This window comes from Panicum hallii, chromosome 9 (genome assembly GCF_002211085.1).
Source record: "Panicum hallii strain FIL2 chromosome 9, PHallii_v3.1, whole genome shotgun sequence".
In the NCBI taxonomy this organism is placed as follows: domain Eukaryota; kingdom Viridiplantae; phylum Streptophyta; class Magnoliopsida; order Poales; family Poaceae; genus Panicum; species Panicum hallii.
In genome coordinates this window covers 12,501-36,475 of record NC_038050.1, presented here as the reverse complement: position 1 = coordinate 36,475, position 23,975 = coordinate 12,501, and the positions used below count along the sequence as shown (strand labels likewise).

The window sequence follows — 23,975 nt, the reverse complement described above, 5'->3', positions numbered from 1 at the left end:
AGGCCCCCGCATGTTGTGTTATCAAGGTGGCAACTGCGAGGCAGCCTATGTGTGGTCCGGATACGGTGTTTTCACCCTGTTGGATGGTGAATGGTGTTGCAGTGGTACCACGATGGTGGGTCCCACATGGCGGTGGAGGTGCGGTCTATTTTTCTCGTTTCCCTATCGGCGCGGGGCCATACTCGACGGAGACCTCACGAGATGGAGATGGTTGTTAGCCGCAACGGCTAGGCTTCGATTCTGCCTCCGTCGCCCAGCGGAGTGGTCTCCTCCGTGTCGATATCCCAACCCGACTAGGCTGAGTTGTCTTGTGGAGACAAGTGGTGTGGCTTGTGTCGACGTCCCAATCCAACCGGTCTGAGTTGTTGAGTTAAGTTGAGTTCGGCGCGCGTTCATGCCCCAAACCAACCGTATTTTTTCTTTTTCCCGGTTATGGTCTCCTAGGATTATAGTCTTGTATCTTTTTCTGCTATATCAAATATCAATAGAAACGCACTCATCGTGTGTGGTTCGTTCAAAAAAAAATTTTAAAATACTTTAACTGCTATTGCGGCAGCTAGGAACACTTGCCTTGGACATAAGGGGTCTACACTTGCCTTGGACACAAGGGGGTCTACTTTCTGCAGCTTCTACCGCTGCTCGGCCGACTTCAATCGGTCAATAGAGCTGCAACCCCAGTCGCAGCTGCAGCCGTTTACCAAGCACTGTGAAAGCTTTTAATTGATATTAAGACGGCAATGAAAGCTTTTATTTGTGTTACTTTTCCAGTACCAAATATTGAACTGAAGAACCAAAATATCGGTGAAACAAGCAGCTATTTGTCTTTGGACAACCAACAAACTGACGATCAGAGTTGAAAAAGGTCTAAACATACTTCACCGTAATATATAGTCAACCCGTGAAAAAGGTCGAAATCAATATTTGATTTTGCTACCATGAACTAGAACCTATCAACTTGTACCGCCAATTGGAATTGAATGTAAACCTAATTGTAGCTCGAAATCAGGATCTTCTTCCTTCTACTCAAATCCTGATAGCACCAACAAAATTAGGAGTTCTTCCCTTAGCCGCTACAATGAGCAATATACCCGTCATGGGCCGTTGCAGATCTGCGCATCAACGCCTCTAGTCTTTGCCACAGAAGCACGCAGGTGAGTCTCTTGCAGTATACGCCGTGTCGGCAAACAATATACCCATTATTGCTCTAGCTAGCAACTGACATGTGGATCACACTTATTTTTAGAGTTAATAGAAATATATTACTTTTGGTAGTGCTGAGACTCTCCACATTCGATCGATCGGTCATAGGTTCGACTCGTGGGAGCAACAATTTTTCTATTTATTTTGCCTTTCTATTTTTCGCCATATACTTAGATGTGGGATCCTGGTCGATTTATGACAAATTGGCTGACCTCATTCTATCACAAAATCATCACGTAGCAGTGAGTGATGTTTTCTGTTTGGTCTCAATGGCTACTTTTATGACACCTTGTAACTTCATCACTATATGTTGCTACATTGCAATTGTTATAACACTTCTAGTAAAAAAATTATGAACTCAGGTGTGACCTAACAAATTAACTTAGTTTGCATCCTTTCTTCTTTTTATTTTCTTATTCTTTTCTCTCTCCTTTTATGGCAAAACATATATAGCACAAAGGCAAGAACTACTCATATAACACACATATGGAAGATTGGTTGTTTTGGATTTTAAGATTGACGAAATCCATATATGAATGTAACACAAGTATCAGTGGTGATAGTGTCTAAGCCAACCGATTGAGATAGAGTTTAGTTATTCTATATTTTTATACAGCTATGACCGTATCCGTTTGTACTAAACTGTCTCTGGACTTGGTGTCTTGGTTAGGTGATCCTTAAGATAGATGGAGGGGCCGGGATGCACATGGCGGCGATTGCATAATCCACAGATAATTACTAATTCATTCATTCATTAAATTAACATATCAGCGTATAGGTTAGGTGCTCTCATTTGCGTCATGGATCATGTCATCTGATCCATCATCGATGGACTGAAGAAATTCTTTAATTTTCACGCTCTTCTGCATATGTGTATAATATAGTATGGTTTATATACGTATTTTTTCATATATATATAATTTATTTATATAATTATTTACATGTAGCGGCGGCGCCCTTGAATAATAGACACACACATATGCGTCTGTATGGAGAGGCATGCGCACGCTGCCACCTAAAATGTATCTCCACCAAGAGCAATGCAAGCAATATTTGGATGGTATGTATTTTACAAACAATTTTATTTATTTCACACTTAGCTTATTTGGTCACCTATATATATGCGACATGCATGCATGTCGTTTGATCTCGAAATTAAACTGATTAATTTGTGACTAGCTAAGCCTAGACTTAGCAGATTAATTAATGAATTGCATGCATGCTTTGGTTGATCGATTAATTGATGGAAATTCTAATAATGGCGCCGTTATTATTATATATCTGTTAGGGGCAACTAGATAGCTAGCTAGCTAGCTGGTAATAACTAATTAATAATTGATCACACTGCACATGTGCTGGTTGAATTTTCTCATGCATGCATATGGTCGGCCGGACCTAGAATTTTAACATAGGGTAGATGTTACAACAATTCGGCATAATTCATGGAACGATTCGATAAGTAACTATAAATTCGTATAACAGTTCGATATATACAAATATAAAATAACTAAAGGTATGGTAATATTGATCAACATCTTAAATAGTATTGGCGTATGTTTAAGAAAAGAGATGTAATTCTCCACTCCTTTAATTTTCATAATTCTACCAACTCGTATACTAAAATGAATTGAGGTATGACTTCATTGAGCAGGAACAAACTAAAATTCAGTCATTTTTAAAAATACCCTCACACGAGCAAGGAACACAATTCATGACAAGGTATTCATAGTTCTCGATCTCACATGGAATATCATCACATTTAAGTAGCACACTCATATCAATTGTAACATAATAATTCCAATTTACATGATATAATATGTTTAGATGTCTTTCCCCTAAAAAAATGGCTAGATATCTAATTATCTAGATCTACTCTTCTATGTACGTGGGAGAGCACAGAAAAGAACCGGTGGAGATTGGAGGAGAGTGCAGATGTGAATCACCTTGACATGGTGGATAGAGGGGAACTTGGCTTGTAACACAGGAGCTGAGAGAAAAAAAGATCCAAGAGTAGAAAAAGCTCAGAATCATCACGACGACCACGTTTTATTATTGAAGCAAAGGTATATGATATGTATGGAGAATATATATATATATATAATTCAGATGCAAGATCCTGCAGCAAAATGTATAATAAGATGATGATATCATATATAGAGAGCTTGCTTGCTCGGAGCTAGCTAGCCGCCGGCTGCGGCCGCCCCCAGTCTGACATACACAGATGGGTACAGTGTATTTTTTATTTGTTAGTCGTTCTTCTTAGTTCCATTCCACGGTCAATTCAAGACCTACCTATTTTTTATATATATATTTATGTAGCGGCCGAGGGCTCGCTTGGACTTCGACCGGGCCGGTCGCACGCAGCTAGCTGCTTAGATAGCTTTCCCAGTTTTTCGGTTGGGTCCAATGCAAGCAAGCTGATTAATCTCGCATGCGCGGTTTATTTGATCGACGATCTATCTAGCTACTGTATAGTATGTACACATATATAGATCAGAGATGGAGCGCGGCAAGCTAGAAGCAACACCCAAGCAACAGGAATACTAATTCAGTTTGGACCGGATCTCTCTCTAGCTAATCTGGTCAGCAAAGCAATTGATTTATTTATGCGACTCTAGCTAGCAGCCCTGCTAGCACAGTATTTTTAATCTGTTCTTTAAAATACCTCCTCCTCCTCGTCGTCGTCGTCCTTGTTATTCAAAACAAAACAATATATATGCGTTTGCTGCAGCAGAGAGAAAGCATGCATGAACCCGATCGTTGTGAACTACGTACTATATATTAAGCAGTATGTAACATGCATGCTTACTATTAATTACATGATCTAGGAGCTAGGGCTAATGATCTGAGTAGTATATATAAAAATCATGCAAACATATTGTATATGGAATTATATATATATAGTCTATATATTCTAAAATTTCTATGGTGAAAAAAATGGTCGCCGTGTGCTACAGTAAACGCATACGCACATGCTGACATAATACGACTGCGGCCACATGCTGTACGTGGATGTGCGCGCGCGCGCGCACACACACATATATATGTAAACAAATATGATTTTGAGTGGTGGATGCATACGTCGACCATATGCATATTGATGCGGATTTTCTTTACAATATATATATATATATATATATACATACAATCTAGCTAGGAGTATTATTTAATCTGCAGCAATATATATATATATGTATGTATGTATGTACGTATCTCTCTCTCTCTATATAAGACTAACCCGCCACGCACGGCGCTTCTAGTAGCTAGCTTCTCTCTCTCTCTCTCAATCTCTCAACATATATATGCACGCATACACAGCAAGCACATGTGACATGTCTGCTAGCTTGGTAATAAGCAGCTGAAGGCCAGGCCGCTGGCTCAAGTAAGCTAGCTATGGCGGAGTCGAATCAGCATCAGCATCAGCATCAGCATGCTGCGGCGGCGCTGGCGTCGTCGAGCCGTCGGAGCCTAAGCTGGGGCTCCTCCATCTCGCAGTCGTTCCGGCAGATGGAGACGGAGGACCCCTTCGGGCGGGCGCAGTCGGAGCAGGAGCACCGCGACGAGGAGGAGAACCTGCGCTGGGCGGCGCTGGAGAAGCTGCCCACCTACGAACGAATGCGCCAGGGCATCCTCCGGAGGGCGCTCGACCAGCAGCAAGAAGGACAGGGCGGCGTCGAGGTCGTCGACATCCAGAAGTTGGCCGGCGGCGACGGGGGCCGCGCCCTCTTGGAGCGCCTCTTCCAGGACGACAGCGAGCGCTTCCTGCGCCGACTCAGGGACCGCATCGACATGTACGTAATAATTAATATATACATATATATATATATATACATATATATATATATACATATATATATATATATATATATATATATATATATATATATATATATATATTGATGAATCATTATCGCCGCCGCTGATATCGATCGATCGATCATCGACATGCCCAACGGCCGGCTGATGACATGCATGCATGCATGCATATGCAGGGTGGGCATCGAGCTCCCGACCATCGAGGTTCGCTACGAGCAGCTGATGGTGGAGGCGGACGTCATCGCCGCCGGCCGCGCCCTCCCAACGCTCTGGAACGCAGCCACCAATTTTCTCCAGGTTTTGCCTTGCATTGGCCCAATAATATTTTTATTCAATGCAAGTTTCGCTCAATTGATCGAACTATTAATAATTTGCGTATATAGTTTGACTATTTTATTTTATTTTATTTATTTGCATAGGCGTCTTATATGCATTTTCTTGATGGACTAGAATATATCCAAATAATATATGCATTTTATTATTAGGAGTATATTTTTTTCCTCTGGTCAGTTGATGTTGCAGTTATCAATACAGACATGTTAGTTGTCCTGTCTGTAAAACGTCAGATTTTAATATTTTATTGACCCGGGATACTACTGTATTTATACAGATCGTATTAGTGAGTGAAAAATACTTTTTTCCCTTCAAATAACATGTGGACTACTGATGAACCACCCTATAGGCATGGGTGATAGCTCGTCGGCACATGTTCCGTGCCCCTGTTTTTCTTTCAATTTAATTTAACGGAGTACCTGCACCAATCAAGTCTGAGGTATATAGACGACGACTGCTTGATAGATAGCGATCTATATAGCTGCCTGCCATTTCTTTAATTTTCGCAATTTGTACGACTACTCACACTTGCTTTATGCAACTTTCTTCGATAATAAGACCATGTCACCTCAGGGGCACAGAATTGGAGGGTTAGCACAAAAGTAAGCTCTAAAAACACACACAAAAAAAAAATAAAACAATTTCCTATTTGGTGGGGGTCAATAGCGCAAATATTGCCATCTACCACACGGTTAATCATCCGCCGCCAGTCGCCGGAGGAGGGGGAGTCGGAGAAGAAGAAGAAGAAGCTGGTGCGAGTAGATCTTGGGGTTCGCCGACTCATTGTGATGCCCCAAAGTCTCCCATGCCTCGCCAAAAGGTCGGAGTAAAAAAAATAGGTGCGAGTAGATCGAATGGGGAGTCAGATTATGGATGCGTTGCGAGGTAACCTGGATTTCTTCCCCCATTCCACCGCCAGAACCCGTCCATCTTTTCGATCGTTTTCAATCAACTGCTTTCCTTGCTTTTTCTCACATTTTCTTTCTTTCTTTCTTTCTTTTCCCCTTTCCAGAAAGAATATTGACCGCAGTTAGTTTAGCATGTTCTAGAAGCGATCTCCTTTCAATATCAATAAATATGACTCGCTGCTGTGTATGATCTGATGGTGTCATGCTGATGCTTACTAAGTAGTTTGATATACTAGCAGAGTACACAACTCACCGATATATGCTGCATTGCAGGGACTCATTGGACGGTTTGGTTCTTCAAACAAGAGGAACATCACCATACTTAAGAATGTCAACGGTGTCCTCAAGCCGTCCAGGTACCCATACATATGCATTCGCTTATTTGTTTAGTGCTGCGTCACCATCCAGTCCAACTGCTCCCTGGATCTTCCCAACCCAACTGAACCTGGTTTCCTTGTCCTCTCCTTCAGCTAGCCGAAAGTGGTGTGTCTAGCTAGCAGTATCATTTTCTTAAGAGGAATCCGTTTACATTTTTTATCCTTTTATGAAAAAGGAGTAACAGAATAATTGTGATACTGACTGACAAATGATGCCGTGATTTTCTTTCATATTTTAAATATGTATACATACATACATACTTTCGTGTACTCGGTGTCATCAGGGGTACGTATGTGCCAAACAATCTTCCTAGAAGAAATTCCAGCCATGAGTTTTGTTGCTTTGCATCATGCCATGTAATCTGATAAGTACAAACAGGACCAACTTGCACTTTTTAGAAGAAAAGCAACTACGGAGTACTGAGCTAGCTGTTTTCAGGATGACGCTTCTTCTTGGGCCTCCATCCTCAGGAAAGAGCACGCTCATGCGAGCACTCACTGGAAAGCTTGACAAAAATCTCAAGGTTTAACTTAAAACCATAATCGTGTGCCATTCTGTTAGTTTCTCTTATGCGTTTCTGTCACATGCTAAATCATTCTATTGCAAAACCAGGTCTCTGGGAGCATCACATATTGTGGCCATCCAATTTCAGAGTTCTATCCTGAGAGGACAAGCGCATATGTTGGTCAATATGATCTCCACAATGCAGAGATGACTGTAAGAGAGACGTTGGATTTCTCCAGGAGGTGCCTAGGCATCGGTGCCAGATATGAGATGCTCGCAGAACTTGCTAGAAGGGAGCGGGATGCAGGCATTAAGCCAGATCCTGAGATTGATGCTTTCATGAAAGCTACTGCAGTACAAGGACAGGAGACTAATATTTTAACAGACGTCACTCTCAAGGTGTGGTTCTGATTCTACTGATAGGCTAAAAAAAACGTGTTTATTGAGTTTGTCAAAAATTATCTCAGGTGCTTGGGCTGGACATTTGTGCTGATATTATTGTCGGTGATGAGATGCTCAGAGGAATTTCTGGTGGGCAAAAGAAACGTGTGACTACTGGTATGAATATAAAGCCTGCAAATCATGCGTGTTTCACCAATTTATAGTTGAAATCTCAATTCATTTTGTATTCAAATTAACCCAGGATTTGTCTTATTCTTTTCCCCTTTTATGTAGGGGAGATGTTAACGGGACCAGCAAGGGCTTTGTTTATGGACGAAATATCCACTGGACTGGATAGCTCGAGCACATTTCAGATTGTAAAGTTTATGAGGCAATTGGTCCATGTAATGAATGAGACTGTCGTGATCTCTCTGCTCCAGCCACCGCCAGAGACCTACAATCTTTTTGATGACATAATCCTACTATCAGAAGGATACATAGTCTACCATGGGCCACGCGAGAACATCTTGGAGTTCTTTGAGTCTGCTGGTTTCCGGTGCCCTGAAAGGAAAGGTGTTGCAGACTTTCTTCAAGAGGTCACTTCCAAGAAAGACCAGCAGCAATACTGGTACCTTGATGAGGAGTATCATTATGTATCTGTACCGGAGTTTGCAGAACGTTTCAAGTCATTCCATGTAGGCCAGCTGATGCAGAAGGAGCTGCAAACTCCTTTCGAGAAGTCTAAAACCCATCCTGCTGCATTGACCACCAGAAAGTATGGTCTTTCCAGCTGGGAATCACTTAAGGCAGTGATGTCAAGAGAGCAGCTGTTGATGAAGCGCAACTCCTTCATCTACATTTTCAAGGTCACCCAGTTGATCATCCTTGCGCTCATGTCCATGACTGTGTTCCTCAGAACAAAGATGCCCCATGGGCAGATTTCTGATGGCAACAAATTCTTTGGGGCTCTGACTTTTAGTTTGATAACGGTCATGTTCAATGGTTTTGCTGAGCTACAATTGACCATAAAGAAGCTTCCAGTTTTCTACAAACATAGGGATTTCTTGTTCTTCCCTGCATGGACCTTTGGACTGGCAAACATAATCTTAAAAGTTCCTGTTTCGCTTGTGGAAGCAGCAGTATGGGTTGTTCTCACGTACTATGTGATGGGGTTTGCACCTTCTGCAGGAAGGTATCCATAACCCTTACCAACTTTCACTATTTACATATTCGAATTTCGTCATTTTGACACCATGGGCATTTTGCAGTTAGCTTCATGACTCATGAGTTCATTTGTCTGCTGGTAATAGGTTCTTTCGTCAGTTTATAGCATTTTTTGCCACACACCAAGTGGCAATGGCTTTATTCCGATTTCTTGGTGCTTTTTTGAAAACAATGGTTGTGGCCAATACTTTCGGGATGTTTGTGCTGCTTATTATTTTCATCTTTGGAGGATTTGTCATCCGGAGAAGTAAGTATGGTGTCATGTAAAATTCATTTATATTTCCATAGGCGCACAAGAAATCAGCAAAATCTTGTCATTCATATGGATGGAAGTAACCTTTTGACCTCTGAGTATGATGTGGGCAGATGACATCAAACCATGGTGGATCTGGGGTTACTGGGCATCTCCTATGATGTATAGCCAAAATGCAATATCTATCAACGAGTTCCTTGCCAGTAGATGGGCTATTGTAAGTTTTATTTCCCTATGAACCTGCTTTTCATCTTTTTCTTGAGGCTTGCATAATGGGGGACTGAATATACTAATCTTGTAAAGGTGATTGCGATTTTGAATTAACGACAGCCATTTTAATACAGCCAAACAATGATACAACTATTGACGCACCAACGGTGGGCAAAGCTATTCTTAAATCCAAAGGCTTGTTTACTGGTGAATGGGGATTTTGGGTTTCCATTGGAGCCCTTATAGGATTCATTATTTTGTTCAACATCCTCTACCTTTGGGCCCTCACATACTTGAGTCGTAAGCACTATTATTTTTTCTTGTTGTATTTATTTTGGGCAGTTTGGTGAGAGGGGGTGGGACTTAAACTTAATATGTTTTGTTCATTCCAGCTAGTAGTGGCTCCAATACCCAAATTTCAGAAGGTGAAGACAATGAACATGAAATGGTAGTGAAAGGAAGAAACAAAGATGAAATATCCCAAGCTGTATACAGTGATCCAGGTGCCAATGCTTGTAGTATTTCATCTTTCAATCTCTTAGCGTACTCTTGTATATGCACATCAGATTACTGCATATCTGTAATATTCTTTTATCTAGTCTATGGGTTCACTGGTTGGACTTTTCCTGTATTATTTTACAAGCTATTCATGCCTGATGTTTCCCGTTCATGGATATTCTAAGCGTGAGTATTTTATGCATATCTTCATGTCCTATTTCTGCAGGCACTAATGGAGCAACAAAGAGACCAGCTCAGTCACGCGTCACTTTGACTTTCCAGCCTCTTTCACTTTGCTTTAACCATGTAAACTATTATGTGGACATGCCTGCAGTAAGCCAACGTTCCTCCAAAGTTCTCACGCATATCATGACACAAGTTCCTTATGTCTCAAACCGAAATATCTCATCTTGTTTTTCAGGAAATGAAGGAACAAGGATTCACAGAAAGCCGTCTACAGCTGCTCTCTGATATCAGTGGTGCTTTCAGGCCAGGGGTCCTGACAGCATTAGTTGGTGTGAGTGGAGCTGGAAAGACCACTTTGATGGATGTCCTGGCAGGAAGGAAAACTAGTGGAGTTGTTGAAGGAGATATTACCCTGTCTGGTTTCCCCAAAAAACAAGAAACTTTTGCTCGGATTAGTGGCTATTGCGAACAGACTGATATCCATTCTCCGAATGTTACTGTATATGAATCCATTATCTACTCTGCCTGGCTGCGTCTTTCCTCAGATGTCGATGACAGTACGAAGAAGGTAGTTACTCAAGGCAAGCTTCTCACTGAAGTAAATACAACCCTGTTCAATATATTTGAATCTCTAAACAGCAATTGTTTCTGACCAAGTTATTTAAACTCCACCTACTTAGATGTTTGTGGAGGAAGTGATGGCCCTTGTAGAGCTTGATGTGTTGCGCAATGCACTGGTGGGTCTCCCTGGAGTTAGTGGGTTATCAACAGAACAAAGAAAAAGGCTGACAATTGCCGTGGAGCTGGTAGCGAACCCTTCAGTAATTTTCATGGACGAGCCAACTTCGGGTCTTGACGCTCGAGCTGCAGCAATTGTCATGCGTACAGTGAGAAATACAGTTAACACTGGGCGTACTGTGGTTTGCACAATCCATCAGCCCAGTATTGATATATTCGAGTCTTTCGATGAGGTTCTCTGCTCTCTCTACTTTCTGCCCTACCTCTACCTCAAAACTATGTGCGCGCATGTTTTAATTTTTATAAATGTGATATCCTCACGACTGGTTTCTTTTCCAGCTTCTGCTTTTGAAACGGGGAGGGCAGGTTATTTATGCTGGTGAACTTGGTCGCCACTCTCACAAACTAGTTGAATATTTTGAGGTCAGTTCTCCTTTTTTTATGTTTTTCAATTTGGGGATGACAAAGTTTTTGTTGTTTCTCAAGTTGATTCCATAACTCTAACAAATATGACAAGTGTTTTTAGGAAAAAAAGACCAAATAAGGCTTTAACTCAATGCAGGTGTACCAAGAGTGGGCATTTTAACTTGTGTGGATCTCATTTTCCTGCAGGCGATTCCAGGCGTTCCAAAGATCACAGAAGGATATAATCCTGCGACATGGGTGCTGGAAGTTAGCTCTCCTCTATCTGAGGCTCGCCTGAACATGAATTTTGCTGAAATTTATGCCAACTCTGTGCTTTATAGGTAACTAGCCTTACTTTTTCAACAAGGCCTTTTTTTTAATCACTGACTTGCTCTAACAATCCTTTAAAGCGGAGAGTGAAAAATGGCTGCTGTTGTCATCACTCCCCACATTCATATTATTCTCTATTTTCTTGGGGAGGATGGTTTTACAATGCTTGTCCATTGCGGAATTCAAAATATGGTTATTGCAATATTTTGACTCTCCAAACCTGCTTAATGTTATTGGAAGAGATTAAGTGGTCATAGATAGCATGCATTTAATTGGGATATACTAAATGATGATTCCTTGGTTTGTGCTAGGAGTGGGCTTGGACAAAAAAAATGTGGAATGAAGTTGTTATAGTTTTATATCGTTGACACATATTTATCCTTTCATAACTATGATCAGGAAAAACCAAGAGCTGATCAAGGAGTTGAATACACCCCCACCAGACTACCAGGATCTGTCATTTCCTACAAAATATTCGCAGAACTTCTATGGTCAATGTGTTGCAAACTTTTGGAAGCAATACCGTTCTTACTGGAAGAATCCACCCTACAATGCCATGCGCTATCTGATGACACTGCTCTTTGGCCTTGTATTTGGTACAGTATTTTGGCAAAAAGGAAAGAACATGTATGACCCTTCTTCGATACTGTAGTTGAAACTAAAATTGTTGGAATAATTCTACATAGCTTCTATGGTGGCACTAACGCTTTAGATTTTTTTTTTATGTATGACGCGCGCAGAGATTCACAACAAGATTTGTACAACCTACTTGGAGCCACCTATGCTGCTACCTTCTTTCTTGGGGCTTCCAATTGCATGACGGTTCAGCCTGTTGTGTCAATTGAGCGAGCAGTTTTCTATCGTGAAAAGGCAGCGGGGATGTACTCTCCATTATCCTATGCATTTGCTCAGGTAACCTTTAACCTTCTTGGTATTAGGAGTCATCTTGAGTGAAATATAATATTTTTGGATGCATGACTTGTACTTCCTTCCTTCCAAACTATAGGTTGTTTTGGCTTTTCTAAATACATAATTTATACTATGTATCTAGACACAATGTATATCTAGGTGCATAGATAATATAGATATCTAGTAAAGCTGAAACGACCTATAATTTGGAACGTAGGGAGTAGCAAATAAATGTTTTAGCTCATGCTTCTGAGTAGAGGACAAATTTGGGTGGCTGGTGGCTGCTAGAGCAGATGAAAGCATTAATGCCCAAACCAGCATATTGCTGCTCCATGCATAACTTGTTTAAGATGTTTTCTCAGTTTTCTTAGACTAGTATATAATTACATTCAAATGTGGCCAACAATAATTAAAGAAGAAGGCAGGACTATAAATTCCAGTAATGGACAACAGGGTATACTTGATAAATGAAAAATAATTTAAGCGACTTAAATGGAGTGCAAGGTTGAAGTTCGGTTTACTGAAATAGCCCCTTTTAGCTCATTCTGGCATAACATAGGTCGTACAACAATGTGAACATGAGCATCTTCTCCGTCAGTTGTCCCTAGATCCATCAATTTACGAGATTATGCATATTTGACTTTGGTAGGCATGTGTGGAGGTCATCTACAACATCATACAGGGGATTCTGTACACCGTCCTCATATACACGATGATTGGATATGATTGGAAAGCTGATAAATTCTTCTACTTCCTGTTCTTCATCACTGCGAGCTTCAACTACTTCACGTTGTTTGGTATGATGTTGGTAGCATGCACTCCATCTGCATTGCTGGCAAACATTCTCATCACCTTTGCCCTACCCCTCTGGAACCTCTTTGCTGGATTCCTCATCGTCAGACCGGTGAGCAAGCGACTCAGATCTCCTAGGCTAAGCTGTTTGCGTTTGGGTTCCGAGTTGACTGACTCTCTGACCTTATGACCTATGCCATTGTTGCAGGCACTACCAATTTGGTGGAGGTGGTACTACTGGGCCAACCCAGTCTCCTGGACCATCTATGGTGCCGTGGCGTCTCAGTTTGGTGAGAATGGCGGTTTGCTCTCAGTTCCTGGAGGGAGCCCCGTGATGGTGAAGGAGTTCTTGAAGGATAATCTCGGGATCCGGCATGACTTCCTTGGCTATGTTGTGCTCGTCCATTTCGCCTACATCATCGCGTTCTTCTTTGTATTTGGTTATTCCATCAAGTTCTTCAATTTCCAGAAACGTTAGCTTCCCAGACAGTAGAGATCATTTGAATCTGTTCTCTTAATCGCTTGTGAAGCCAATGCAATCGAAAGCTTAGTATCCATAGTCGAAAGCTGTTTAGGATTTTAGTAGTTATACATAGCTGCTTTCGGAAGGCCTATGTGTATGTTGCAATATGTATTTGTTAGACTACTCTTGGATTGATGACGCGCACCCAAGTTACAAGGTGAGAGGGGCACCTTGTCATTGGCTTAGCTTTTGAGGTGTGGAAATATCATTACGATCCTACAATTATTCCTCTTGTTTTATAAAAAAAAAAGATTGGGTATTCAAATTTATTTGATGATGATCATGGCGTGTTTTGAGCATGAGTGTTCTTCGCATCATGAACTTCAATTGTGACCTGAGGAATTCTGAACCAATTTTCAAAATGAAAAGAAAAATAAGTATCGAAAAGAAAAAGGAGAAAAAAGGGGGAGCTTTGGAACCAAATGGAAGCCGGCAGGGCAGCGCACCGCGGGTTGTACCTGCCGGGCAGGCTGCAGTTGGGGGCTGACCGCTGACCCAGCCAGCTAACCAACCACTGCTCCGCTGGTCGTCTACCTCCCTTTCCTGTCCTCGCTCCCTCGATCCAGTCCCCCTCTCTTTCACTCGTTCGTGGTTGGGAGGAAATAGCCGGATCGATCTGCTGCTGCTGCTGCTAGCTACTGCTAAAGAGCAAAGGGAAGAACAGCAATTGCTTACTTGGAGTCGGTAACATGATGAGATGGGGGAACAGCGGGCAGGCCGCGGATTCCTTCTACCAGGTCCGCCCGGATTGCAGCCAAAACGTCCCCAGCACCAAGTTCAAGATCAAGGTGAGCTTATGCTTCTTGTTTCCTCCCGTCCCCGATTGGTTCGAGATCCAAGCCCCAGCTGCGTTGGTTAATTTCAGGCCGGCAAGACATTGAGCGTGCGGAAATGGCACGCTGCGTTTACGCGTGAAGGCTGCTTGGATATCGCTTCGGTTCTAAGCCGCATACAGAGAGGGGTATGGTGCAGTACGCTCCGTTCCTTGCTCACCCCAATTCATCTGGACCTCAATCGTCTCTCCACCTCTGTATTTGTATCTGTGTACTAGGGTGTCCACCCAGCCATCAGGGGGGAGGTTTGGGAGTTCTTGCTTGGCTGCTATGATCCTGGGAGCACCTTCGATGAGCGGGACCAGATTAGGCACAGGAGAAGGTGACCTCTCTCTAACTGTAAACTACTTCCCTTTTTGAGGTTTCCTGCGGTATTTTCCCCAACTGACGAACTAAATGCTGCCGTAAACAATTATCACAGGATGCAGTACGCTAGATGGAAGGAAGAGTGCAAAGAGATGGATTCTCACGTTGGCACTGGTAAAATTATCACTGCCCCAATCATCACTGAGGATGGATTCCCTATCAAGGATCCATTAGTTTTACTTGAGGCTACTTCAGACACACAAGGTACTTCCACCAGCAGCAGCGGAGTTGAGGTCAGTGACTCCACGAACCCTGTCATTGATAGGCAAATCATTGACTGGAAGCTTACGCTGCATCAGATCGGTAAGGCCTAACCAGTGATTCTTTTGTTACTATTGCCTGCCATTGTTCCATTGTTTTCTTCTTTCCTAAGGAAGCTGCATGATAGGCCTTGATGTTATACGCACTGACCGCTCCATGGTATTTTATGAGAACAAAGAAAATCTTTCAAAGTTGTGGGATATTCTAGCTGTATATGCATGGATTGACAAAGAAGTCGGTTATTGTCAAGGTGGGTACCTCACACTTGCACCATAGCATTTTTTTAATTGCTTGGAAGGTATCTTACATAAGTCTTTTTTTCCCGTTCCTCATCGTGATAGGGATGAGTGATTTATGTTCGCCCATGATAGTACTTCTCAATGATGAAGCAGATGCATTTTGGTGCTTTGAGAGGTTGATGCGTAGGCTGGTATACACTGCTTCTCCATTAGTTTTTTCTGTGTGACATGATTCTTCCATCTCTTTAATCGCCATCTGTTTGAAATTTTCAAAGCGAGGGAATTTCAGATGCACACAACAGTCTGTTGGAGTGGAAAACCAGCTTCAGCATCTTGCTTCTATCATTCAGGTGCTCGATCCGAAGTTACATGACCACCTAGGTATGGAACGAGACTTGTAGAGCTGTTAGACGTTCAACCTGTGTCACCATTTTCTAGTTTTACATTCTGCAATTGGTTCTTGTTAAATCCTGAACACAGAAACACTTGGTGGGGGTGACTATCTCTTTGCATTTCGCATGTTCATGGTATTGTTCCGGCGAGAACTATCATTTGGGGACTCCTTGTACCTTTGGGAGGTAAATGCTACATCTTGACACGTGGTTTTAAATCTAAAACATTCAATTGATCTACCCATATGAGGTACAATATTTGAACTAGGGGCATTGGACTTTATTGTAGGCCTCAGATTGTCAAGGAATAGGAAATTCTTGTAGTAGTCTTTATTGTAGGCCTCAGATATTCAAGGAATAGGAAATTCTTGTCGTATTCTTTTCTCTTCTACAATTTCAGACAAATGCTCAAATATATTGAAAACAAGTTTTTTGTCACTGGTGCGGTGATGCCGTCCAACATGGTGGATGGTTCCTTTTGTTTGCACAATGTGTCCAAAATGCATGCTATATAAGGTTTTAAAAGGCCTATTTCAAAAATTTATCAGACCACAGCTGGTGGTGGTAATCAGTCATCTCTCGATTTGTCTCAAAATTATCGTAGAATTTCTTACAGCATGCAACATGTAAGAATGTCAATGCAAGATCAATCAAGAACAGTTCATTGCGACATGTCTCCACTGGTAGCTATGGTGGTGCGGGAAACCAGTTACCCCGCAGCTTTTTAACCCTGTATCTAACTATGGTTTGTCACTCCATCAAGATGGTTACCATCAGTAAACAATCATAAGCTCAAACCTAGTTGGGGATTAGGGACTCATTATTTGAACTTGGTTAAGTTATGAATGCACATGGATCCAAGTTGAGGTTGTGGTATCCTACACGCCAGTGCACTATGTACGAAAAAAATGAAGATATATGAAGTTCTGTCTTCAGTCGCGTTGATCGCTGGCTTTGTCCCACCAAAACAAAACGAAGCCAAAACTTTGATAATTGTGAAGAATGCGCAACATACTTACCATCCCCCTTTTTTTTAATGAAATCTTCAGAAGCGTGTTGTGGTTTACCATTGGTAACTGTTCAACGACCATAGGAGTTAGCCAATCGTATTTAGTATGTGACTTGTGAATAAATTGGTTGATGACTCATGATCATATTATTCCGCATTGTATCTGCAGATGATGTGGGCTCTAGAATATGATCCTGACATCTTCTCTACTTATGACAAAACTGGAGCTGCAACCCACAAAATTGAAGGATCTAAACCAAAGGTAAAATCAATACGTCAGTTTGGCAAGTACGAGAGGGAGAATATGAAGAATGGAGCAAATGATGGTGATGGACCTGTCCCTATTTCGGTTTTCCTGGTTGCTAGTGTTCTGAAAGAGAACAGTCCAAAGCTTCTGCAAGAAGCTCAAGGGATTGATGATGTTATCAGGGTAAGCTGGATCAAGCCATCCCTTTCCTGTGTAGGATGACATAAGTAAAAACTCATATGAGCAGGGAACAAATCCTGTGGCAATGTTGTTTACAATTGGTAACTGTTCAACGATCATAGGAAGTTAAGCAATCGTATTTAGTATGTGACCTGTGAATAAATTAACATGGGATTTGTCCCCAGATCTTGAGAACGGAGAAAACATGTAAAGTTTTATGTGTGGATTTCAGCCCCCATGTAACTCTTTCTTTTTTTTGCTTAATTCAGATACTGAACAATGTTAATGGGGACTTGGATGCGAAAAGGGCCTGCGCTGTTGCACTGAAGCTTCACAGGAAGTACCTCAAAAAGGTGATTAGCTGTGGATAAGTTTTCTTGTTCTTAAGCCTCAGATGTGCGCTGCTAGTTGACTGCTAATCTTATGCAACATCTTTGACAGATGCAGGGAAAGAAAACCTAAGACCAGATGGTGTGATACCGATACTGCATATGTGACTTACCACACAGGGCTGTAAAGAGCATGATGTAGAGATTTTAGAGTACAGTGGTTGTTTTGTAAAACAGTGTTAACCCCATGATTGTTCTCGACTTCCTTGTATTGAGTGAATGAAGATCGAATAAGGTAATCATCCACTGTAATATAGTATTTGGTTCAACGATGCAAGTTGAAATGTACTACTCGTCAACACATGAAAATTGTACTACTTCTGAACACACGAAAATTACTATTTTCTGTTTCTCCTTATATTCTGCATGGGTTGGGCACACAAAAGGTACAACCAAGGGATGGAGAAAAAAGAACATTAGTGTGGCAGCTGGGATTCGAGCCCAGGTCTCACGGCCACAACATGAAATTCTCTTCACTAAACTACAGCAACTTTGGTGAATGCCCGGATGCTTTGCAGCACATAAAGCGTGTGCTTCCGAGACCAGCACCGACCAATACCATGGAACTTGCTTGTCTCGGATGAGTCGGCGCATGCCATGCGTTGCGTGCTTCGAGGCTGGGGCGATTCCAAACTTGAGGGGGGAAGCCGCGCCGTCAGGGGAAGGGAATGCAAGTGGAAAAGCCATGATAGATGTAGCTTCAACCAAGTATCCTTTATTTGGAAGGCAGCCGCCAGCCACAACATCGATTCCCATCGCTGCTGGTTGGTCTGGTTTATTCGATCACTGTCACCCGCGAAACGTACCTGTTCGTAATCAAATCAATCGACTGGCTAGCCGGTTAGCATGCCCCAAGGCGGCACTGCTGCCAGCAGCAGCAGCCACGTCCGCCGCATCGCCCACCGCACCCGGGACAGCTGCGCCGCCGCCCTTGCCAACACCCTCTGCTCCCTCCTCCTGGGCCTCCTCCTCGTCGCCGCCGTCGTCCTCTTCGTCCTCTGGCTCGGCCTGCGCCCACATCGCCCGCGCTTCAACATTGCATCCTTCTCCGTCGCCGGCGGCCTCGACCCGGACTACAGCCCCGCCGGCACCAGCCTCGCTTTCAACGTCACGGACCGCAACCCCAACCGCCACATCGGCATCTACTACGACGCCATGCATGCCTCCGTCCACTTCTACGACGAGCTCGTCGCCTCGGGCCCGGCCTTCGCCGCCAGATGGTACCAGCCCAACAAGACCACCACCTCCATCACGGGCCTCCTCGATGTCCTCGGCCCCGCCACCACCGACGCCTCCTGGCCCTCCTTCTCCGCAGCGGTCCGGTCCGGCCGAGTCCCGTTGCGCCTGCAGCTCACCACGGCCATCCGCTTCAGAGTCACCAACGCCTTCCACTCCGGCCGCCAGAGGATGCATGTCAGCTGCGACCTGCTCGTCGGCGTCGACGGCAACCTGCTGCCGGAGTCCCATGGGGCCGCCTGCGACAGATACTTCTGAGTTGGTTTAGTTTGGAGTGTGTAATTCAACATCTCACACGAAATGACAAATGATATATGTATTGCATTGCGCTGGTGGAAAGATCATGAAATTTCTTGATTCCAAACGGATAAAAGAGCGAGGATAAAATAAATCAGAAACATACATCGATCCGTGGCACAGCTAGGCTGATATAGTTAAGATGTTGTTATGGGGAGGACAAGGGAGGCGGTGCTGCTTCCCCTTCCCCATCCAGACGAACAGCCGCCGCTTTCTTTCGCCTTCCCCTTCCAGATGAAACGCCGCCGCTTCGCCTTTCTTGCTTCGCCCCCACTTAGGCCCTGTTCCTGATAGAAAAAATAAGAGTTACAGTTTTAAATTAATATGAAGATAAATTATTATCATGACGAAAATTGCGTATAGAAACGAACATATGTAAACATGCTCATCAAGTGATTTAAGATATAATATTGCAGCAGCAAGATCAACCCTAACCAGATTATATTAGGTATGAAAGATATAGTTAGCGATAGAAAACTGTACGTTTCTTACCTGACCGGAATAACCGGGTAAAGAAGACGACGGCGACGATCAACACCTCTGTGCGCTTGACGACGCCGAGTCGTCGTGCCCCTCTGACGAGAAGGAAGACGAGCCGTGACGACGAGAACGTAGAGGACGGCGATGTGGAAGCGTTCGAACAGTCGTGCAGAGCGCTTCTGTTGTTGGTCAAAACCCACCGGCGAGCAGCGATAGGTAACACGAGGAGCCGGGAGGCTCCCGGGACTGCTGGTGGACCCCGACCCTCAGTCAACGGCCCAGGATCCGACACACGACCTAGCGTCTGAATTGCTAGGCGTGCCACCTGACCTTATACCTGATTAGGAAGGTGTAGAAGTAATTTATGTTAGTTTCTTGCATGCACAGACACGTGTAAATATTAGTCCGAGCCGTGATCGACTCATCGGGCGATTCCCGATATCGGCTGTAAAGAGCCGATTGTGTCCAGTATTAGATCGGATCTAAGTATTTGAATAAAGTACGTATATCCGATGATAATACAAAAATTGCTCAGTTAATCCAATCTACGACGGTTAAGGCTTTCACGGCATAACCGGAACATCCTACACGTAATTGAGCCTAACACATATGAAAGGTAACTGAATAGCAACCTAAAGAGGTCTAAAAACCAACAGAGAGCCGATTTCCGGAACAATCCCTCTTTAGATTGATACAAAGCATCAAGCGTACTGCCAGAACGTTCAACCCGTTTGAAGGGTCTAATTGAATAAAGACTAATGATAACAGATTGGATCTACTAAATAAGAACAGAGCAAGGTGCTGCCCTTACACCCGAGATCGAGCACGAGGACAGCTAAACGTTTACAGGTAACAAACGTTGCATGAATAAAGCATGAAAGAGCCAATGCTACTCTATAAACGGCAAGATAACTAGTGTTACTCGCCATCAACAACGTTTCAGTACGAGAAACGTAAAGGTAGATAGGCAGGAACGATGCTGCCCCGATCACGCGAAACCCGAGAAACCCTAGAACAGAGGTGGCGATGCACCGAGAGTTGTTGGTGAATGATCGTTTGTTCGTCCTTTATTCGTAGTCCAAGGTATATATCTATAGTCCGAAGACTTGCCTTTCCTAACCAATCCTAACTGACCATGACACGAATCCTTGCTATCTCTATCTAAACTATTTTAAACGCATACACCTATCTAGATACATGGCCAATCCTGGCCTCAAATGCCCGCGCAGGGGCCGATTCGCAAGCCCACTACGATTATCTTTTGAGCCCATCTTGCTTCGCGGCCCACCTTCTGGCCCAGCTAAATTATGGCGATAACAGCTTCCCAAAAACCGCGAAATCCGTAACAGATTCGAAGTGGCAAAATAAATCTACAAAAAGGCCCACAAGGATTGGACCGGATTTTAGTGGACCATTCAAGTCGTGCGCCCGGGCGAGGCGAGCGAGCGCGCGCGTGTGTTCTTCCTTCTCCCTCTCACCCACACTTGCAAAAGTATGGAGAGCATCCAACTATTTAAGTTGGGTTTTCTCCACCTCCACTAGCAAGGTGGGACTAACTTGTTGCCATGCACCTTTGCACTAATAGATCTTTGAGATTAAAATTATTTGAATTTACGTGATGAGCCTTTGCAAGCTCAAACATTCCTAAAGCATAACCCCGACGTGCCCCACCCCCACCCCCACCCCCCCCCCCCCCAGCGCGACGCCTGCTCCCCTCGTGGACACGCCTGCCTGGGACACCTCTTCCGGGTTTCCCGATGGGGAGTGAGAGAATCTCATCCCTGATCTCTGCCGAAACTGCGAGAGATCGACGCCATGTCTTGCGCCACAAGTCCATCACTGAGCCACGCAGATTAACGATGGTTTGCATCTGCCACCATTACTGAGCATCTGCAGCAAAGATGGGATTGTTTTTCTCGCCAATCCAACCTGTAAGTGCCTCACTGATGTTGGAAGCACGCCGGAGTGACAACTCCCAAGTCGCCGGCGAACTCCGGGCCAAGAACACGGGCACACACACGCGCGAAACACACTGGACACAATCACGTTGGTGCTGTCAAACTGGCAGCTTTTCTTGGCCTCAAACTAAACAAGGCTTCAATCAGCCTGATACACACAGCCACAAAATAGCTAGTGGCTAATCTAGAAAAGCATAAATCTAGCACCAGACAACGATTACCACGTCGTTTCGCATCGCAGGAGGTTCCTAATCTCCTATGGGCTGGCCTATTTGCTGCTCAGCTAAAAGGCTGCCCGGTGACCGCCTCCAAAGTTTTCTTTCCAAGCCTGGTAACACCACACTTAAGTAAGTCGATTCAGATCAGCCAACAAGCGAATCCATTAACTCAGTCAACTCTTTCTGGTAAAAGTGCTCATCTAACAACTGACATCTTCGCTTTCGTGTACACCGTCTGCCTATGCACTTTTTTATGGCCTTGATAAGTTGTCCAGGTGATTACGATCTGGCTGGGTTAAATTTGTATTGTAAACCTGTAAATGCTCCACCTTTTGACGTTTTAATTAATTTTTTAACAAACATTAACAATATGTTTAACCCAAGGGTAAATTTAACTTGAATAGTTAGGCTACTGCGGTTGATGGTGCCGGTATGCGACAAGGATAAATTACTTTGCTAATGCTTGGGTTCTTTCTACCATCTTCTTACGCATTGGTTAATAACTTTGAGAAGAAAGGTTTCTCTGTTTAGGTTACTAGAAAGGTTGTCATTCTAGATTAAATAATATTCTAAAGCATTATGAGGAAAAAGAGACTGAATACATATGCAGAGACACAAGCTGGGAGTTGAGGACTTTGAACTTTTGATTATTATTGGGAGAGGTGCATTTGGGGACGTACTATTATTCATTTCCGTTTACATTTTTTATCTCCCAATTGAGTGACTTTGAACAATTTGTGCAGACCAGAACTGTAATATGCATGGCATTATTTCTGTCTTTTGAATTTAATCCCACAAACGGTTGTTCTACAATGCAAAGTATGTCTACTTGTGTGGTTTGCCTTCTAACTGGCTCACTGCTACTTATATGCACATTTGCAGGAGGCAGCATTTTATAAAAAAGCAGTATGGATTGATATTGCCTAGAATGGCATAATCTAAGTGTAAGCATCTAGGCGCTCAAGGTATGTTTCGGTGATTAATGACAACCATTATTATGACTAATGAGTTTGTGCAGCTTTATAGATCATTATCGCTCATTTGGTTATATGTCAAAAGAGACCCCTAATTTTCATTATTCAAAAAGGCGATCTCGACATTCACTCAATAATATATCAAGACTAAGGATCCTTCTAGTCCTAAGTGTCATAAGGTTGAGAAGGACGCTTAAGTTAGTATAGGTTTTATAGTTTTGTAGTGATCGCACTATTAAGAGGGGTTTAGGCTTAGTAACTTGAGCATGGACATGGTCATTTGAAAATGGATGCACACAATGGACACTCAGGTTTCTAGAAGCTCAAATAAGTGGTTCTCAACTTATATCTCAATTTCATTCAAGACTCAAATCAGAAAAGGCAAAATCAGGAAAAACCCTTAACACCGGTTTAACCGACGCCTCAACCTTTCTATACGTCGGTTAAACGAGGTCAGCAGAGTCTGAACAAGTCAATACACCGGTTAAACCGATGATATTTGAAATAGGACGTCGGTGCAGTTGTCCAGAGACTTGGTTTTTTAGTTGATCAGTGGACAACTACATTCACCGGTTAAACCGACGATATTTGAAATTAGACGTCGGTGCAGTTGTCCAGAGACTTGGTTTTCCAGTTGATCAATGAATGACTACCCTCACCGGTTAAACCGATGACACGACGGTTAATCTGCCCAAGCTGTAACGGCTAGTTTTCAGAAGGGGTAGTTTACATTCACCGGTTAAACCGACGATGACTGTTGGAGGGACGTCGGATTAACCGGCGCTACGCAGTTTTCTGGCAGCTTTTTCTCCAACGGCTCTATTCGTGTGAGCTGCCTATTTATACCCCTCCAATGGGTCATTTTACTACTCTTGACACCAGGCAACATCAAAACACTCATACTATAGTCAAGAGCCACCTTGAGCTTCATCATTTCACACACTTGTTCATTCAATCATTCAAGAAGCAAGATTAAGGACTTGAGTAGAGAGAAGCTTGTGTGCATCCGTTCTTGGTGATCGGTTCTTGCTCAAGTGAAAGGCCTTAGCTTGTTACTCTTGGTGATTGGCATCACCTAGGCGATCTTGGTGATCGAGGTGATTCTCGCGGAGCTTGCCAAGGATTGTGGGAGCCCGGAGAAGAAGATTGTACGTGGCTTGATCTCCACCACACCGGGATGGTGAACGGAGACTCTTAGTGAGCGCCCTCGTCTTGGTGACTTGGGAGGTGACAATACTCTTTGTGAGTGTCACAACGTGGATTAGGGGTGTGTGCCAACACATCGATACCACGGAAAAAAATCCGGTT

General features: G+C 43.3%; 3 protein-coding genes across 4 annotated transcripts; all 3 read left to right on the top strand.

Moving 5' to 3' along the window:
* The first annotated feature begins 4,592 nt into the window (after positions 1-4,592).
* LOC112874743 (ABC transporter G family member 48) lies at positions 4,593-13,865 on the top strand. Of its 2 annotated transcripts, XM_025938252.1 has the most exons (20): positions 4,593-4,991; positions 5,193-5,313; positions 6,531-6,613; positions 7,074-7,158; positions 7,248-7,538; positions 7,607-7,697; positions 7,815-8,712; positions 8,831-8,991; positions 9,111-9,214; positions 9,342-9,507; positions 9,600-9,710; positions 9,932-10,038; positions 10,127-10,459; positions 10,572-10,862; positions 10,969-11,052; positions 11,242-11,375; positions 11,764-11,991; positions 12,105-12,276; positions 12,923-13,177; positions 13,274-13,865. In XM_025938252.1, the coding sequence occupies exons 1-20, from the start codon at positions 4,594-4,596 to the stop codon at positions 13,541-13,543; spliced, it is 4,383 nt and encodes a 1,460-aa protein (XP_025794037.1). In that variant the 5' UTR covers position 4,593; the 3' UTR covers positions 13,544-13,865. The 2 variants fall into 2 exon arrangements, with proteins under 2 accessions (XP_025794037.1, XP_025794038.1); XM_025938253.1 differs by lacking the exons at positions 4,593-4,991; positions 5,193-5,313 and adding an exon at positions 5,997-6,234.
* A 188-nt stretch (positions 13,866-14,053) lies between these two features.
* LOC112874746 (TBC1 domain family member 15-like) lies at positions 14,054-17,862 on the top strand. The gene is made up of 11 exons (XM_025938254.1): positions 14,054-14,376; positions 14,454-14,549; positions 14,640-14,743; positions 14,843-15,090; positions 15,176-15,298; positions 15,390-15,478; positions 15,563-15,668; positions 15,768-15,865; positions 16,858-17,118; positions 17,385-17,468; positions 17,557-17,862. Exons 1-11 carry the CDS (start codon positions 14,278-14,280, stop codon positions 17,575-17,577), a joined length of 1,329 nt encoding a protein of 442 aa, XP_025794039.1. The 5' UTR covers positions 14,054-14,277; the 3' UTR covers positions 17,578-17,862.
* A 488-nt stretch (positions 17,863-18,350) lies between these two features.
* Positions 18,351-18,998, top strand: LOC112875274 (NDR1/HIN1-like protein 2). Its single transcript, XM_025939070.1, has one exon. It carries the CDS (start codon positions 18,351-18,353, stop codon positions 18,996-18,998), a length of 648 nt encoding a protein of 215 aa, XP_025794855.1.
* Positions 18,999-23,975: the final 4,977 nt, after the last annotated feature.